The sequence below is a fragment of the Haliotis asinina genome, chromosome 2, assembly GCF_037392515.1.
Source record: "Haliotis asinina isolate JCU_RB_2024 chromosome 2, JCU_Hal_asi_v2, whole genome shotgun sequence".
In the NCBI taxonomy this organism is placed as follows: Eukaryota; Metazoa; Mollusca; class Gastropoda; order Lepetellida; family Haliotidae; genus Haliotis; species Haliotis asinina.
Genome location: NC_090281.1, coordinates 92,496,145 through 92,514,483, shown reverse-complemented (window position 1 = coordinate 92,514,483; position 18,339 = coordinate 92,496,145). Strand labels below are relative to the sequence as shown.

General features: G+C 40.4%; 2 protein-coding genes across 2 annotated transcripts; one reads left to right on the top strand and one right to left on the bottom strand.

The window, feature by feature from the left end:
* Positions 1-4,047: 4,047 nt before the first annotated feature.
* Positions 4,048-10,354, top strand: LOC137273023 (scavenger receptor class F member 2-like). Its single transcript, XM_067805464.1, has 5 exons — positions 4,048-4,329; positions 4,799-4,847; positions 5,169-5,663; positions 6,086-6,137; positions 7,739-10,354. Exons 1-5 carry the CDS (start codon positions 4,312-4,314, stop codon positions 7,755-7,757), a joined length of 633 nt encoding a protein of 210 aa, XP_067661565.1. The 5' UTR covers positions 4,048-4,311; the 3' UTR covers positions 7,758-10,354.
* Positions 10,355-11,516: 1,162 nt separating this feature from the next.
* Positions 11,517-13,748, bottom strand: LOC137273022 (perlucin-like protein). Its single transcript, XM_067805463.1, has 3 exons — positions 13,332-13,748; positions 12,434-12,598; positions 11,517-11,790 (listed from the first exon to the last, which is right to left on the bottom strand). The coding sequence occupies exons 1-3, from the start codon at positions 13,705-13,707 to the stop codon at positions 11,561-11,563; spliced, it is 771 nt and encodes a 256-aa protein (XP_067661564.1). The 5' UTR covers positions 13,708-13,748; the 3' UTR covers positions 11,517-11,560.
* Between the last annotated feature and the right edge of the window lie 4,591 nt (positions 13,749-18,339).

Genomic DNA, 18,339 nt, shown 5'->3' with positions numbered 1-18,339 from the left:
AAAAACTGTCACAAATGATCCTAGTTTTCTATTCCGTGTTATTTAGTGTACATATGGGGAATGTGTGACATACTTCCTGAAGCAGTTTGGTTTGCGTGTGCATTCATGAAGCCTGATGGTAGCAGTGTACTAGTCTTGTGTCCCAAGTCAGGTCCTCCACTTTACTAGTATTGTGTCCCAAGTCAAGTGTTCCAGTTTCATAATGTGATTTTTGCAAATCATAACCATTTGAAAATAAAATCGGGTTAACTGAAGGTAGATTCGTGTAAACTTCCCTGTACATGTAGCTCTCAATTCACAACAGATTGGCAGACACACTGGTCAAGGGAGAATGGTATTATTGTAGCTTTTAGCTGTACGCATCGGGATTTGAGATAATAGTTTGGTGTTTTGGGTCCGAGAAATGGGTGTTCAAGTATCAACAGTATCATGGACAGTGTCATTCTTTTTATGTCCTGTAGGAAACAGGGAATGAAATATTGCCAGCAGTTTTCAGTGCGTGTATCCTGCGAGGCATGGGCAATAGCTCTAGTATCGTCCATCGCGACATTGGTATACATTTGAATTTTCTTGTGTGAGTCGGTTCTTCGTGTCGTGCGATGATGGCTATTGGTTTGAACGTTCATTATTTTAAGAACATGATTTCCTTTGTATGCACATTTTGATCAGAATTTGGAGTGACATGCGTTAAGCATACTTCAGGAATATATTGTTCTTGTCAAATTATGGCTGAAATATTGCCGATGACAGGATAGATTTTACGTCACTCACTACTTGAGGAATAATATCAGTCTCTATCTGTGTGAACTGTTCGTCGGAATGACAGTTTCGTTAAAGATACATGACCACAAGTTGTCATTCATAACATATACCACCATAAAACACTTATGCAGTAATAAAATAGCCAGGTGAGGTAATTGATATCATTATATAGCCAAATCTGGCTTACTAGTACAGGCAGAACTGACACACTGGCACTTTTGTCTAGGTAAGTAAATGACAATTAACATAAAGGCAAATCAGCAGTCAGTGCGAACTGAAGGTATAAATACGGGAGTGGCAAAATATATCACAATGAACTAGATATTACAACCGAGGTATGCAAGTGCAATATATTATGTGTACTAGTATATTTATCTTACCTTTCACTAGGATTTAACATTCTTAAAAATCTTGCATTGTCAGTCAATCCGTCATTAACCTGCATGAACAAAATATGCTGTGGAAATACAAGCTTCGAAATTATTTGACGTTCAAACACCTTGCACTGCAATGTACATTCACTTACGTTTTAAAGTACTTCAGTGTATTTAGTGTATTTTCACCATGACAGCTCAATGTACCCATACAGTACCAACCACGATTCACTCAAATCCATCCATAACTTTTTGAGATATTATTCATATTCCCCATTTACTCTGCAAGAGTGTAGCCCCGTGTACATATACTTCATAATCTCTTCTAAAAGTGAAACGCAGAATAGAACTTGTGTGCTTATGTCAAATAAAGCATGTTGTGAGGGTTGGATATTGTTGCTATGGTGAAGGTTACCTTAAAAACAACATGCGTGAACGAAGGCAACCCTAAACGATTTTGCATGGTTTTATCAACCAGTGATTTCACACTGATAAACAATTAGTCAGGCAGTCAATTAAACTTACAGCGAAAAAGTGGCATTGTTAGACAATAATAAACTTTGCAACACCCTTTTCTTTCATAAAGGCGCCATTCACGTTTCAAGCGTGATCTAAAACGAGGTGATTCATTTAACCTACTAGTAGAGGAGGGGCGTGACAGACACGCGAGACGTAGGTTCTTGTGTAGGTCCAGACATATCCTTTTCAGAAGACTCCGCGCCCACTTCAGACCCACATTCCCTGCCGTCACCCGGCATAGTTAATAGGTGAGTATTTATCACTAACGTTCTCACTCGATACGTGTACCTGAGTATGTACATACCATGTATGAACAGGGCGAAGCAGCTGTTGATACGACGGTAAGCTTATGACATGATTCCCATTGAAATAATATTGTCATGAGTGATGAGATCAATGGATTATCTTGAACCCATACCTCAAGCTGATTATAATTAACGCTAACCTCCACCATTGGGTGCGAAGTATGCTTTATGCCATGAAGCGCACGTAAAAGCTAAATATCATCGTCACCGTTTTTAACTTTCTCATTCCATTTCTGTACTCGAAGAGTCGTGTACGAGGGGCAGAGAGCAACGGCAGCTCTCATAAAAGCGATAAATATAAAGAAAATGGTCGCCACGTCTGGATCCTCTCACGATCACAGTTTGCCATTCTCAGTAACGACCTCCTCAACGATCGTGTCTGAAAAGGGTTTGTCACGTCAACAATGGGCTGCTACAGAAACGCCCCCCACTCCCTCCTACCCCGATAAGTGAGAACTACAAGCACTGAACGCAATGTTCTCTGATATCACTGAATCCTCTGAACGCTTCTCCTCACGATCACAGTTTGCCGTTCTCTTGCGCAACGCTGTCGGTATCGACCTCGTCAACAATCGTGACTGAAAACGATTATCACGCCCTTTGACACCATGGGCTGCTACAGAAACGCTCCACACCCCACACCCCACACCCCACACCCCGATAAGTGAGAGCTACAAGCACTGAACGCAATGTTTTCTTTGTTACACTACATTATTACTCGTACATTACCAACCTATGTCACATTTGAGATATTTTCTCACTCAACCTACCTCCCAGTCGCCATTTCACCTCACTTGCTAGTGATTAGTGTATATGATTTAAGGCTACTTCCAACATGCCTCTTGTTTAAACAGTGTAGGAGCATATCAGCGGGTAAGTCTATTTGTGTTCTCGTTAATCACCGTCTTGCTGGCAGTTCTGGGGTAGGGCGTGCAGTTACAGTTTGGGACCTTACCTCATTGTTCGTTCCAGCATGAGTGGTAAATTATAAACATGATCAATTATTTTAAAGACCTCTGAGTCAGTTTTGATATGATTCTTAAAGATTATAAAGGGCACAAAAATACAGCGATACACATCAGAATGTGGTCAAATGGAAATTAAATGTTTTCTTGGCAACTTATGTTGTATATGGGATTACACGTTCTCAGTAAAGTGTCGTTTCCAGGGCGTTTTCTAAGTTGAGACGAACCCACTCTCTCAGACACCTAATCGTCAGCCACTCAGTCACGATTTGTACTCAACCGAGCAAAAGTATGCGGATCAGTACTTCATAGAGAAAGTGTAATCCCAAATGTAACATACACAAGTTAATGAAAGGTGCATTTGTTCAGGTGGTGCGACGTTTCGCTCCAGATTCTTGTATCTTTGGACTGGTACCTGATTGACAACTACACAGTAATTACTCATCTGTATCGTAACGGCGCACTACCGAATAAAGAAGTTGTTCATCCATAAAGTTTCTCCTTACCTGAAAAAGTAGATAATCGAACTTGTGAAAAGCTGAACTTACCTGAGATAGTAAAAACTGAAGCAAATCGGGGTTTTGAATATACATACTGCCACGACGCTTCTTGAGCAGTGATATCAATGAGGTCATAGCATTGTGAAGTAATCAGCTTTATGACGCCACGGAGTTACCATGTCATCAGCTTTGTGACGTCAAAGCAGTGCCAGCTGTGTATGTCATGATGTCTTAGTATTGTGAAGTTATAAACTCTTGGTGTAATAGCACTGTAACAGTTCAATTGTTGCGATATCTACAATGTAGTGTATCTACTGTGAGAGTCGGTTTTGAGTTATAAATGACTTTTTTTTCACCTGTCTTCAAACAGGACATTCGTGGTACACCTACCCGAAAGAATATATGAATATGTAACCCAGTGTTGTACTCAGCGAAACTGTCATATTTTAGGAATATCTTCAGTTAAAACTTTTGATTTACCCCTGGAGTTTGAAATCTGCAAGAACTGTGTGGCAAACCGAGTACCGAACATGTCTGGTCATTGACGGAAACAACACCGACGTACCAGCTATTCAGACGTTTGGTGGCACGTGACGTCATTCAAGTACAGCGGATGTTTACAGACGAGGCAACGGAAGTTGTGACTTATCGACTTCTCTTTTCCCGTAGTTATATCATAGATGGATTATACAGAAGGATCAGTTATTTACCCTTATGAAGACCAGCTGAAATACTGATTTATTTATCGATCGTCACTTCAACAAGGCAGTCTTACGCATGTGATTGTACATACTACTTGTACTGTCTTGATGGAGCTTATACTTTACATGTGCCAGATCATTTATCTTCTCCCTCCATTGCAGACACGTGTCCAGAATCCCCGAAGATGGCAAGTCTTTCAATGGTAGGTGACCTGCCTACGTGTAGGTTCTCATAACACCTGGATATATTTGGTCTTATAAAAGTTATATAAAGCAATGACTAATTGGTTTCTCACTGACATCTGTGACTCGCATACCGGAAAATAACACAATCCTAAGGTCAGTTGCATGCACTATGTTTGGTATTTGCTATTTGGCCCTAACTATATTATTTCCTGTCAAAATCTAAAAATGAGACTTAGGCACTACACACTTGTATGAAGAAAGCCTTGTATGAAGAAGAGGTTGTACTAGTATATTTATTATGCAGAGAATGTTTAATCGTTGACCATTTGTTCAGATCGATGCTACATAAGCCGCATTTACTGGTCCAAGCCGTTAGTTTGAACAGCATGATCATATTAAGTACCCAGGATGTGTGACATATAACTATCGGACAACAAATATATGTTGCAAGGATGGCTCTCTTACCATGGTGTTTATAACTTTCAGATCTTTAAAGGAAAGCTATGGCTTACGTTGATGTTGGTGAATGTGAAAAGTAGGTATAGTCTCACGTCTCTGAATGCGTTATTTCTAAGTCACAGTAATCTTGGTGTTCCTGTATGTGTTTTATATTCGTCAATATTGTATCATAGCTGTCACTGGCAATCTTCAACCAGGTGATGATGCCAAACACCTCAAATTGTGTGTGATCGCTCATGTAACATTCAATGCAGCATAGTGTTCGTTCAAATAAGAACAAACCCGAGAAGATCAGGGTTATAATTAATCTTCAGCGACCCATGCTTATCGTAAGAGGTAAGAGGTGACTAATACCATCAAATACGAACAAGTTTAGTAATAACCGTTTCGTTTCCAGGCTCCGAGAGCTGCCCAGAACACTGCCAACATTGTGACCAGTTGAAGAGCTGCTTGAAGTGCATTGATGGCTTTTACGGAGAGTACTGCGACACGCCATGCGATACAGGGTGTCTGCACGGGAAATGCGGAATCGACGGGTCATGTGAGACCGAAACCTGTCCCCCAGACTGTAAGGATAAGATCTGCCTTCAAGGGAGTAGCGCGTGTGTAGAATGCAACGATAAAAGGTATGGCGTAGCGTGTGATAAGACGTGTCATGGCTGTATGACGAGTTGTTTCAGAAGTGGGAGATGCAGGCATGGATGTATTGATGGGTATTACGGCGCGTCATGTAACCTCAGATGTGGAACCGATTGTTCTGAAGGAGGCCAGTGTCGGATGTATGAAGATGGCCAGCAGAGGATATGCACGGCAGGATGTAAATATGATGCTGAGCCTCATAACATCATACATAGCTGCGTTGCCGTGGCAGTCCAGGATGAATCAGGTGCCAGTGAGTATGAGTTGTAAATCTTCGTATTTTGCAATAACTACCTCACCGGGAACTCACTTCACAAAACACGTAAATGAAATTGTTCTGCCACAATTAGAGCAGTGTTTGTGTGCATCGTGTCACCGACTTTTCTGGTTCATCGATCACTTGACGGTCTGGGTTGTTTGCATGCCGACAGAGCGTGCAATATTACTGTAGTGTTTCGTCCCTTACCCTTTAGGCCAAATGGTGTGTTCCGCAGTGAAGCCAGCAATAGGCGCACTGCTATGTGTTGGCGTCCATTCACAGAATTGTGTAACTCCGCAATCACAATGTCAGAAACTGACTCTTATTCGCTTTTTTAGTATCAATGTCTTTACAACATGACAAACACTTTTATATGATGCTGACCTTGGGTTAGGTTTGTTGAATTCTCTTTACAGATATGATCGCCCTTTCAGTCAACCTGGTCATCGTCGTTCTTGTGTTATTGTTGTGAGTATAGAGCTGTTTCTCTGTCATACATAGAGAATACGCCACCTTATGATATGGTCATGATCCAGTCACACTGACCAATCCCGTACCAACTGCCCGACACATTGGGGTTTGTTGATTCGTAGCCCAGTTTAATCAGACAACAACATATCTCAGTGAATTTGTGTGTAACTTATGATCCATTGCAACGTGTATGTTTTCTGGTTCGACGGCTTAAAAGGTATATACGAATGAAAATGACACTTCAATGTCTTACGGAATTTCAAATCATGTTAGTGCTCAACTGGTACCAAACACGTAGATGCAGCGTAACATTCACTGCCCTTACATCCACGTTGCTATCAGTCCATGTCGCCCACCCACAAGTAACTATCAGTCCACGCCAAACACCTACATTGCGCTATCAGCCCATGACAACAGCCCAAAGTTAACTATTGTAGCTAAAATGGATAGAATTATCGTTAAAACGACCGCACGTTATCAGAAATGAGAGGTCCACTGCAACTTGATAATGCCCGCAAAATGCTTAACGACGGGCCATTATCAAGCCCGTTGTTAGGTGACGTCATCAGTAGCTCAACTGTTGAAGTTCATCACCTACGGTTTGTTTGAACTTGGGTTCATTATTGACCATATATCTGGCTCACATTCGTCACATGTGCCTGTGCCATTGTGCACTTTCCTGCCTGTGCCAACCATAACAATTGTACTATAAATGACAACATATAGCAATGAAAATATCGACTTGAAGTCTAACGTTGTTGATCACTGAAAACAATGGCGGCTGGTAGTATGAGCAGAGGTCAAGGTCGAATGTCGTCACTCTCAATAGTGACGTCATCTGTGTTGTTCTATTACGTGTCTATGTTTGTAAAATGTGTGTCAGTGACCTCCGTCGTTTTGTTGTTGGCAGTAAATGCTTCTAAACCGATGCCGCCGTTTTTATTCTTTTCATTTTAGCTATAATAACGGTAACGCTATTTTTCAGGGCATTATCATTTGCAGAAGCCCGAGGTCTTTCATTAACTGCCCGACGAAGGAGGGCAGTTGAAAAGACCTCGGGCTTCTGCAAATGATAATGCCCTGAAAAATAGCGTTACCGTTATATCAGTCCACGCCACACATCCACATTGCGAGTGACATGTGAGAGTGGCAAACGGGACAGTTCCTGCCCCCTTCTGTGTATACCATATAGAAAGAAATATACTGTGAACACCAATGACCACAGATGCATGGATGTTGAGGGCAACACTCTGATGAGTGAATATCACCCACGCTGTTGGAGACTACACCTTGACTATCCTCCCAATCTGCTACGATACTACATGACATCATTCTCTACTCGCTGGTATCAGTGTCGAGTTGTTAGGATAGACGCTCATCTTTCCCGTAACTTTTGACAGATTGAAAGAAGAGTTGATGTTTATATCATGCACCGTACACAACATTAGTCCAGGCCGTCCATCGTGGTACCTGGATGAAGACTGTTAGCTAAAAGTTAGGAGTTCGATCATCCGATTAATTAGGACCGCGATTATGGCGGAGATATTCTGTTATGTCATTTTTGTAAATTAATACAAGTGTACTCGTTTATTTTACAGGAGGGGTGTACTGGAATAAGGAAAAGACTAAGACAGAACACAGGACGTAAGGGCTCCGTGTAGTGGCACTGACGTAGATAATCTTGGCATGAAGATACATCAGGGCAACACTGCAATAAACATGATTCTGTGTTCGATAGTCATGCAACCGCACGAACATAATGGCTGTTTTCTTGGTGGTGGTGGTGGCGTTTAATTGTCCAACAAACATGAGTTACAAATGAGAATCTACAAAATCTCATAAACATTTGAAGTTTGTGAAAAGAAGCTGTCAATGATATTCATGATGGACAGTAAATACTCGAAGATTATCGGACACACACTTGTTCGGAGACATGTGGAACAACTAAAGCCACCAGGAGGACTCAATCAGCGTTTCGAAAGTGTCGGATCACCCCATCCTTACATCTGTTGGATATGCAAGCATGGATTACCAGGGTCTAAGTCGAACCCAGAAGATATAAATCGTAACGGCTACAGCGTTCATTCTGTGGATGTGTTCCTTTCTACCAACACATTTTAAACTATGTCATAGACGTTGTTAGTGTGTCCGAGAAGTGACGTTTTGATCATAGTATCCGTTGTGTTCACGTTTTCCATTGGGAGCACCCGTGAAGATCAAGGTTAGAAGTGATCTTTAGTAACCCATGTTTGTCTGATGAGGCCACTACTGGGATCGGGTGGTTAGGCTTGCTGACTTGGTTGATATATGTTATGGTATTCCAGTTTCGCAGATCTATAGTCATACAGGTGATCACTGGATTGTCTGGTCCAGGCGTACTTACAGAGCGCCGTCACATAGCTGTAATATTGCTGAGTGTGACGGAAAACTCACTTGCACTGGGAGCGGGTTTTCTGTGACATCGTTGGAGTTCTTCGACGTCAACTATAGTGTCATGGCAATAAAATTGGGCTAAGTCTGTGTTATGTTGATTTACACTGGAGATGGACAGACAGTTATATTCCCAGTATACTGCACATACTGAAAAAGGACATTTACGGACCATCTACATTCATTTGTTATAGATGATGTCTTTGAGGGTCTTGATTGTATAGAAAATCATATTCGATCTGTACTCTCTCAGGGATCCTTTCTTCTTATTCGTGGCACAACACAAGTGTGAACCTTCTGCCATGTCACCATATGGGTGTTTAACCTGTTGTAGCAGGGTGTGGAGTTATCCCCCAGATGACAGCCTTTCATTGTCAGCTTGCTGACGGGCTTAACCTCTTTGGTCATGTGGACAAGGTGGGACTTGGAAATGTTGTAGTCGCTGCACTATCTTCGTTGAAACACAGTGTAAACGTTGTTAAATCAAGTTTTACCTAAACTAATCCGTTCCAGTTGTAGTTTGAATAGTGACGTGAAATATAAAATACATGTTTAAATGTATAGTGTCTGTTCATCTTATAAATTATTAGCCTTCCATAAGAATGTTTCCTTTTATGTTCATATCCGATGCGTTTTAAACAGACACTTCGTTCATGCAGTAAACACATTTACCCTGTCAGATGAACGGAGGAAGACTGTATGTCTTCAACAGAGCCAACTATGTTTCTGTTACGTCATGTATTATGTAGTGCACGTTCATCATATGCTATGGTTTCTCTTCACGCTTAAAGGTGTTAGCTTCCTTGTACAATTTTGTGGAAAAGTTTGACAATTTGTCAACAAAACAAAACAAGAACATGGTTGTGATCAACAGTAGTCTCGCGTAACAGCATTCGAGTGAGAAGCTGATGGCTATCGATAGACATCACGTGGATCGATAATCGTTACAAAATATCGAGTAATATAAGGGCCTGAAACTCTGTGTATTCTGTGAGTAAATTAAAACTGCATGTTGTCGCAAACGTTTATGGACGATATTACCGATTACATAATTTTTATATCAATAATGATTTATATATATTTCCGATTATCCATCTTTTAGCCAGCCCTTGTCTTGAGCATAGACTTCAACTTATAGTTTCCTTGCCTTTCAGTGCTTATAGTCTCCACGACACGACAGACTGTACGGCTGTTAGGATACGTCGGGGAGGATCCCAAACTAGTATTAAGCATTGAAGAGTTGTGTCCCCTTTCCATTGTGACCGTGTAGAGACGGACGTATTTCTCTATAATCTTCGGTAACAGGCTAGTTTCGGTAAGCCCATGTAACGTATGCATGCACGTTTACAAATGACATTCGAAATATGAATATGTCGTTGAGAATTTAGGCAGTAATATGGACGCTAGAGACAGTCGATTAAAATGTGTTCTAAAACAGAATGTCTTGGCAAGTGTACCGTTACTTCAGCCTTGAGTGAATAAGACCTGGCTTTATTGATTCTGTTTAAAACCGCACTCAACAATATCCCTGCAATGTGAGGGTAGTCTGTACAACAGTCGAGCCTGGAGCGTACAACCCCCTGCTTCACGTTATGAGCATTTGCTCTGAAACTTGCATACGACTACTTATATACTGTTGAACACTAATGTCAATCGGAAGGTCGATAATATGTAAAAGAACAGTTGAACTGTTGATATGAACCGTTATGGATGCGTTAATGATGGACTGAAATATACAGCTGCACATTACTATTGTGTGTATATACACTGAGTCAAAAAAGAAACTTCACAATATGTAATTTTAAAAATATTGAATAAAGTTTCTATGATGATACATACATGTGTCCGAAATGGGATCCCTATCTTTCAAGTCTAGAAAAACGTTAGCAAAACCCACTCAAACCCATCCATTCGTCGTGCAAATGACGTTAGTGCCAAATCAGGTATTGTCCGTGCAGTCGATCACGTGATCTCCGCATCGAAGTTTTCTTCATTTGCACGTGTTTGCATTGACCTCAAGAATTGAAGAAACCCACAGTTCTACCGGTACTTTTGTCAAATGTGCAACGTGAACGTACCGATGGCTTGTTCCAAGCGGGAAGATCAGTTATTGACCTCGCAAGAGCAATGGGATGCAGCCGCCGTACTGTGTATGACTTGCGAGGTCGTTTACAACAAACTGGCACCGCTTCTGATCGCCCAAGGTCGGCTCGTCCACGTATGACATCACGAGCAGAAGACCGTCAAATCGTCCTACGTCACCAGCGTGACAGAGTTCTGCCGGCTACACGAACCAGGGCTGAGATGTTTAGAGGTCGACTGTCCTCACTGACCATTCGAACTCGGTTGCGGGCTGCCAATCTTCATTCTCCACGTCCATATCGTGGGCCAATATTGGCGCCGTTTCATCAACGTTTGTCCAACAGCGTTACATATTTCATTTTTAAAATATTCACATATTTTCAATTTATGTTGATTATTAGATGCATATTGTTGGTTGACTTGATTGTTGTAAAACACCACATTCAGCAATATTCCAGCTATGTGGCGGCGGTCTGTAAATAATCGAGTATGGACCAAACCATCCAGTGATCGGCAGCATAAGTAGGATACGATGATACGAGTCAACCACGTCATCGGGTCTGCCCACCCGATCCAGTTAGTCACCTCTTACGAAGACCAATTCTGACCAGGATCATCACTGGTTGTCTACAACCAGAAGAAATAACTATATCTGTTTTACGTGTAATAAGCCAAAACAGCATATCAGAATGTAAACAATATTAAAACGTATGATTTCCGGGTGATCGGACACTACGAGTATAAACGGGTTCTGCTAAATACAGATGGCTGTAATCGTGTGGTGATAAGAACTCGATGCTGATCACTGGATTTTTTGCATACTGCAAATTAGATAACTTAACTGACACATGTATAACAGAAACATGCATCAAGTAACGTTTATTGCTGGCGTAGATATAGTCGTGTCTCTAGTTAATATTTTTTTCACAAATATAGAAATGTTTGTAATTTGCCCGCGCATCAGCCCACTTGAATCCCACGTATTCCGATATGTAGGCCTTGCAGACTGTGTCCATACAATTAGGTTCTCCTCTGGCCCAGTACCGAAATGTCACAGGCGTACCATCCACCCAGATGTACTCCCCATCGTTATATACCACCCCAATGTAGTAGGAGTCTCGAAGTCGGGTGGTGTAATCTGAGAAAAAAGAGCAATATCTTAAACACACGACAAGAGTTAAGAAAATCCAGGAATACATACTAACACTCAAGTAAAGCACGTAGCTGTTAGCGAAAACACGGTGCTTAACGCTACACATGTATCAGTCAATCTTCTGATTTTGGTTTCACGCTGCTTTTAGCAATATTCCAACATGGCGGGGACACCCGAAAAGGGTTTCACAAATTGTACCCATGTAGGGAATCGAACCCTGTTCTTCGTGACGAGCGAACGCTTTTACCGCGAGGCAGCTTATATCCCACCGCAGCTCAACTCCCATAGTCATATAGTGGTTTTACATCAGAAACCTATGGTCGATGCTCATGCTATTGATCACTGGACGATCTTCCTGCAATATACATGTTTTGGAATAGTCAAAAATATATCCCATGCACATAATGGTTAAGGTCACTATGACGTTACTTCGTCTGAATGTGGTGACGTCCTCTGTTGAAAGCCTATTTATATTTCAGCGTGTTTAATACTTAAACTGTTAAATCCGCTTTGGATTCCTCCTGCAAGAATTTAGAACTTAAAGCTAAGAGCAGAGAAGACTGGCGTATCCCTTACTGTATCGGTTATGATTCCTGAACAAAAATTGTAACGTCTGTATTAAACTTACGTTCTTCTATTTCAGTCAGTAGGAAGTCCATTTCATCCCAGTTGTTGATGGACACCAGGTCTGCGTCCTGAGCGAGGCAGTTATCACGTGCAGTCTGCCAGTTGGCCTTCGCCATTTCAAACAGGTAGCAGTGGTCCAGAAACTTCTTGTATCCGACAGGACAGTCTGGAATAGGTACAAGTGCACTATTAGCAACAGTCACATACTTGTTTAACACTATCACATATGGTAGTTTGTGCAGAGCTCTGTGATCAGTACGTGAGCCACCATTCAAAGATTTAGACTGTATCTCTGTATCTCTGAATGTACGACACTTCTTGAGAGGCAACCTGAACTCAACATCATTGAAAGTACATTTAGGCCTTCCTCTGTTTTAACCATTGGGGATAATGTCCTAGGAATAGCCCACAGCAGTTTCCATTCTGAATGCCGAGTACTGAATCATTCACTCTCACTTATAAATAATAATACTGTACTGAGGAAAGTATAAAGTCAAATATCTTTTTTTGTCGATTCATAAAACACGGGACGTGGCTCTATACGAGTCCCAGTCCGTTGAACGACGCAGGAACAGAAAACACCAAGGCAGATATATCAGGTTTGTCATTTGAGACAAAGGATCGAGGTCTGAAAAAGCTAGGAATGGACCTTAAGCACCCATGTTGTAGTGACACGATACGTGTAGAAAAACAACACATATGACGCGGATTATGTTTTCTGTTTTAAGAGTTACTTCCCCAGTTACTTTCTTGCTCTTTGTTGTTTTGCATGTGTCCGTGGCAAACCCCAAGACAGGAAATGGGGGTAACCTGTAGCCACCCACGAGGAAACTAAAATGGCGGAAATGCTCCAAATAAACACGAATCTAGCGCCCAAAGATGTGAAAGTGAGTTTTTACCTGGTTTCCTTGTTGTTGTAGTTGGGGCAAGAGTTGTTGATGTAGGCGCTGCACATATCGCCAGGGCGTTTTCAAGTCTCATCAGTCCGTTATAGGACAACTCAACCTTCTGTTCAATCACCTGTTGTCGTGTCCTCTCAAGGGCAATCTCAGTCTCCAGGAGATTAATTCTCTGCAACTTTTCTTTCAGTGTCTCCTCCATCTCTTTCTTCAGTTCCTCAATCACCTCATTTCGAACTCTTTTTTCAGTCTCACGTAGTTTTAGGATACATGACGCTGCCTCTTGTTCTTGGGCTGATGTTTGAGAAAATTCGCTGTAAATTCCAGTTATCAATATATGCCACAGAATCACCGATGCAGTTCTACTGGACTTCATTTCTGGAACGACTTGTAAACACTGATTCAAATGATAGGTATTAAGTTACACTGAATTACACACATTCCTAATTATAGATCTGTTGTTGAGGCACACTGGCTGACAGGAAGTTTCAAATTAGAGTCCAAAACTGACATTATGGATGACTGTAGTGAGGGAACAAAGGTCTATAGTATTTACCTCTTGTTAAGAGCTGCATCATGTTGATAGGTTAGATCTGAAACGGGTTCACATACCAACACATTTCGTCCAGCTCAGAAGTATAATCATTAAACAGCGCACATACAGAATATGTGGGTTCATGCTAGACTCAAAGTGGCAAAACAAACAACATAGCTAGATCTCTCCTTTATGGTAGAGACCTCCATTGATCGGCTATCACCAACTGTCATTACGTGGAATACTACTTGATGCGGCGTCACACGACGAAAAATGCAATCAAACTACAATGCCAATGGTTAGGGTTAACATAGTCTAAGTATTTGGTGCCTGACTCTTAGGATGTGGGTTCTGTACTTTACTAAGAAAGTAAAATTCCACATATAACATATGTGACAAACACGACAATGCGTATATCATCAAAGTATGGTCATTGTGCTTGAAAACATTACAGGAACTCATAGATGTATAATTCATACTGATAATGAGAAAAGCCATAATGTATTGTTATTCTGTCTCAAAATTAGATGTTACACTGACAAGCTCTGCTATCTAACTGACCCCCGCGGACAGTCATGGGTTGCCTCGTCGACGGCTCGCCCACTTATAAATGCTTCTTGCAAAACATACAGAGCGCAGTTTATATTTGTATACAATGCACGACTATTTAACATGGTAAATTTCTTTTGAGGAACAGCGATACCCTCTTTATAAGAACAGATTTGGTGTGGACATTAATGAGACAAGTATAACATGGGATGGATTGTTATAATGAAATGGTGGTATAAACTGTTCTCTGTGGGTTTTTTTATAATGAGGACATACCAGAAGGTGACTAGAGCACTAGTGATGAAGAAGCCAAGACGGGTGGGATTAAGTAGTAACAACAAACAGACACAATGGTTAGATAGTCTATGGTTTGATTAGCTCTTCATAGGCCGATGGTATGTAGTATCCTTGGTCTCTGTTGATCATAGGTTTGTGGTGGTGGATTTCGATGGCTTGCAATAGTTTTCTTTTCCTGAAGTCTTGGTTTTTGATTGACAGGACTTCGAATTGGTCAAACTTGATTCGATGAGTGTGGAATTTTTTTGATGGTCTGAGATGGCTGATTTGCCGTCTACCTTGGCTGTTTGTTGTTACTACTTAATTCCACCCGTCTTGGCTTCATCACTAGTGCTCTTTTTTGTCTTAGTTCCCTACTGGCCTCTTCCTATTATGTACTACTTGTTTACTCTATCACATACTGTTGTTAATGTTAATCCACTGTTTGTCACAACATACCATGTATATAAGCTTCTCACTATTTGGTTGTATTCACACTTAGCTTGAAAACGATGTAAGAATCTACATCGAAACGTCGCTCAACGTATTAAACAAGAAGTTGCAATCCATAAAGCCGGACGTTTCATTAATGCGTTAGATTTTTGCTCGAACAATAACTGTGCCAGAATCGATGGGACCAGAACCAGAATCTGTCCTTTACTAGAAAAGCATAAGTGAGTGAGTGAGTGAGTTAATATTTAACGTCACATCGGCAATATCTCAGCCATATCGTGACGAGAAAATTTAATACTGAAATGAAATATATATATATCTATCTATTATAAAACCTGTCAACGAAGGACAGTAAAACAACTAGAATACACAGATGAGAATATAAAACTAGAAACTATACCTAAAACAATTTATCTATAGAGGACAATACAAGATAAAAATGGGCTATAGATTGCTATGAACTGAAAGTAGATCACCATACTAGGGACCATGGGGACTTACAGTACCTTTGCTACCTGCATGGACCCTAGCTGGATTTACATCATCCCCTCAGCCATCAGCAATTTGGGAAATATAGCCTTGCAAATAAAACGACACTTATGCTACGATTAAAAACGTGAAAGTTTGAATTTACTTTGAATGTTTGTGGACTTACGTACCCACTCAGGGGGACAATAGTTTTACAGTACTTCAACCCCCTTTGAGGATACAGCCACTAACAAGCACAGTTACCAATTTAAACTTCCAATAATAAAATATTTATCTATTTACAATTCTGTCAATAAATCTAATTCTTTTAAAAATGCAATTATTAAATGAGAGCTTGTGTTATTAAAAAGATCCTTCAGAGTTCGTGAATTAAAATACTGATCCCTTGTGATGGAATACTCGACACAGTCAAGCAGGATATGCTTGACTGTGATTCTTCCATCACAAGGGATACAAAACGGAGGATACTCACCTTTAAGCAAATATTTATGTGTATATCTTGTGTGGCCAATACGACATCGTCGCATGATGACCTCCTCAAATCTGGACTGACAACCTAAGTAGGTGTAGCCAATATACGGTTTTATTTCATGTTATTTATTGATACCTACTTGAGTGTCCCACTTCTTCTGTATCAGATCACGGATATACGTTCTAATGCAAGCTTTGTAATCTGAATATGGAAGAAGAAGTGGTGTCACAGATTTGTTCAGTGCTGCCTTGGCAGCAAGATCAGCCATCACATTCCCAGAAATATCTACGTGACTGGGTAACCAACAAAAGACGATGTCGTATTGGCCAGTAGCAAGAGTATTATACAGTTCAATAATTTCAATTAAAAGTGGATGTTTACAAGAAATATTTGTAATAGCCTGAAGGCAACAAAGAGAGTCGGAATATATTATATACTGTTTACGTTTCGGGTGTCTTTGAATATATTTAAGAGCTGTTAATATGGCGTTAGCTTCTGCTGTAAAAATAGAACTATTATCTGGCAATCTAGAAGATATTGTTCTGGATCCAGCGCAAGCAACTGCACCACCGTCCTTGGACCCATCTGTAAATAAGGATTTGTAATTGTTATATTTATGTTTCAATTGATTATATTCTTGTTTATACTGTAATTCATTCGTTTCTGATTTTTTAAATGTAGTTAATGTTAGGTCAACCTGTGGCCTAAAGGAGCTATATTGTCCAGCTCAATACCAGCAGCAGCAATAAACGGCTTTTTTCTGAGCCCAAGAGGTGGAACAAGAGAAGACTTTTTGCTAAACAAATCCTCATAAAGAGGATTGAAGACACAGTTATATGCAGGGTTAGATTCGTTAGAGTATAGTTTTGTGATATATTGTAAAGATAATTTAATACGGCGTTGTGCAAGAGATGGTTCATCGGCCTCAACGTAAAGACTGTCAATAGGTGAAGTTCTGAAGGACCCAAGACAAAGTCTTAGACCTTGGTGATGGACAGGATCAAGAAGTTTAAGATTGCTTTTGCAGGCTCCACCATAGACGATGGAGCCATAATCAAGTTTAGAACGAACGAGTGATCGATATAGATGGAGAAGGGTAGCTTGATCCCCTCCCCATTTTGAATTTGAAACCACTTTCAACAAGTCAAGTGCTTTCAGGCATTTACTTTTAAGAGATTTAATATGTGGTAAAAAAGTTAAATGTGAATCAAAGATTAGACCCAAGAATTTGGCTTCCTTCACAACTTTAATGGGCGTCCCATCTAGAGACAGTTCAGGGTCTTTATGGGGTTTGTATTTACGACAAAAATGTATGCAGTTAGTTTTCGATTTGGAAAATTTAAAGCCGTTTTCAAGACACCATTTATCTATTTTGTTTAAACACAACTGCAATTGCCGTTCAATGGTATGCATATTTTTACCACGACAAGAAATATTAAAATCATCCACAAATAACGATCCATCAATTGAATCGTTTAAAACTTTTGATAAACTGTTGATCTTGATGCTAAAAAGAGTGACAGATAAAATACTGCCTTGTGGAACACCCTGATCCTGATTGTAATGATCAGACAGGGTAGAACCCACACGGACCTGGAATTGTCTGTCATTTAAAAAGTTGGCTATAAATTGAGGTAAACGACCCCGCAAACCAAAGTCATGTAAATCCCTCAAAATACCATGTTTCCAGGTTGTGTTATATGCTTTTTCAAGATCAAAAAAGATAGACACAGCATGTTGTTTATTAATTAGTGCGTTTTTAACAAATGATTCCAGTCGCACTAAGTGATCGACAGTACTTCTGTTTTTACGGAAACCACACTGCATATCTGTGATAAGATTATTTGTTTCCAAGTACCAAACAAGTCGATTATTTATCATGCGTTCCATGGTCTTGCAAACACAGCTAGTTAGTGAAATAGGTCGGTAATTGGACGGATCCGTATGATCACGTCCAGGTTTAGGTATTGGTACTACTATGGCGTCACGCCATGACGGAGGAAAGTTACCCGATGTCCAAATATCATCAAAAATATTGAGAAGAGTTTCTAGGCAGGATTCCGGTAAGTGCTTCAGGAGTTCATAATGTATGTTATCAGTTCCTGTAGCAGTGTCATGAGCTTGATCAAGAGCAATATGGAGTTCATGACTAGAAAAATTTTCATTATAATGTTCCCCATTATCAGAGTTGAAATTAATAGTTTTCTTTTCTTGTTGTTTTTGATATTGCTGGA

What these genes read in the sequence shown, in the direction of transcription:
- LOC137273022 (XM_067805463.1), bottom strand. Translation starts at nt 13,707, where the DNA reads ATGAAGTCCAGTAGAACTGCATCGGTGATTCTGTGGCATATATTGATA. An exon ending in TACAACAACAAGGAAACCAG is followed by an intron (nt 12,599 to 13,331) that starts GTAAAAACTCAC and finishes TACCTATTCCAG; the next exon opens with ACTGTCCTGTCGGATACAAG. An exon ending in ACTGACTGAAATAGAAGAAC is followed by an intron (nt 11,791 to 12,433) that starts GTAAGTTTAATA and finishes CTTTTTTCTCAG; the next exon opens with ATTACACCACCCGACTTCGA.
- LOC137273023 (XM_067805464.1), top strand. An exon ending in GATGTTGGTGAATGTGAAAA is followed by an intron (nt 4,848 to 5,168) that starts GTAGGTATAGTC and finishes TTTCGTTTCCAG; the next exon opens with GCTCCGAGAGCTGCCCAGAA. An exon ending in CCAGGATGAATCAGGTGCCA is followed by an intron (nt 5,664 to 6,085) that starts GTGAGTATGAGT and finishes TTCTCTTTACAG; the next exon opens with ATATGATCGCCCTTTCAGTC.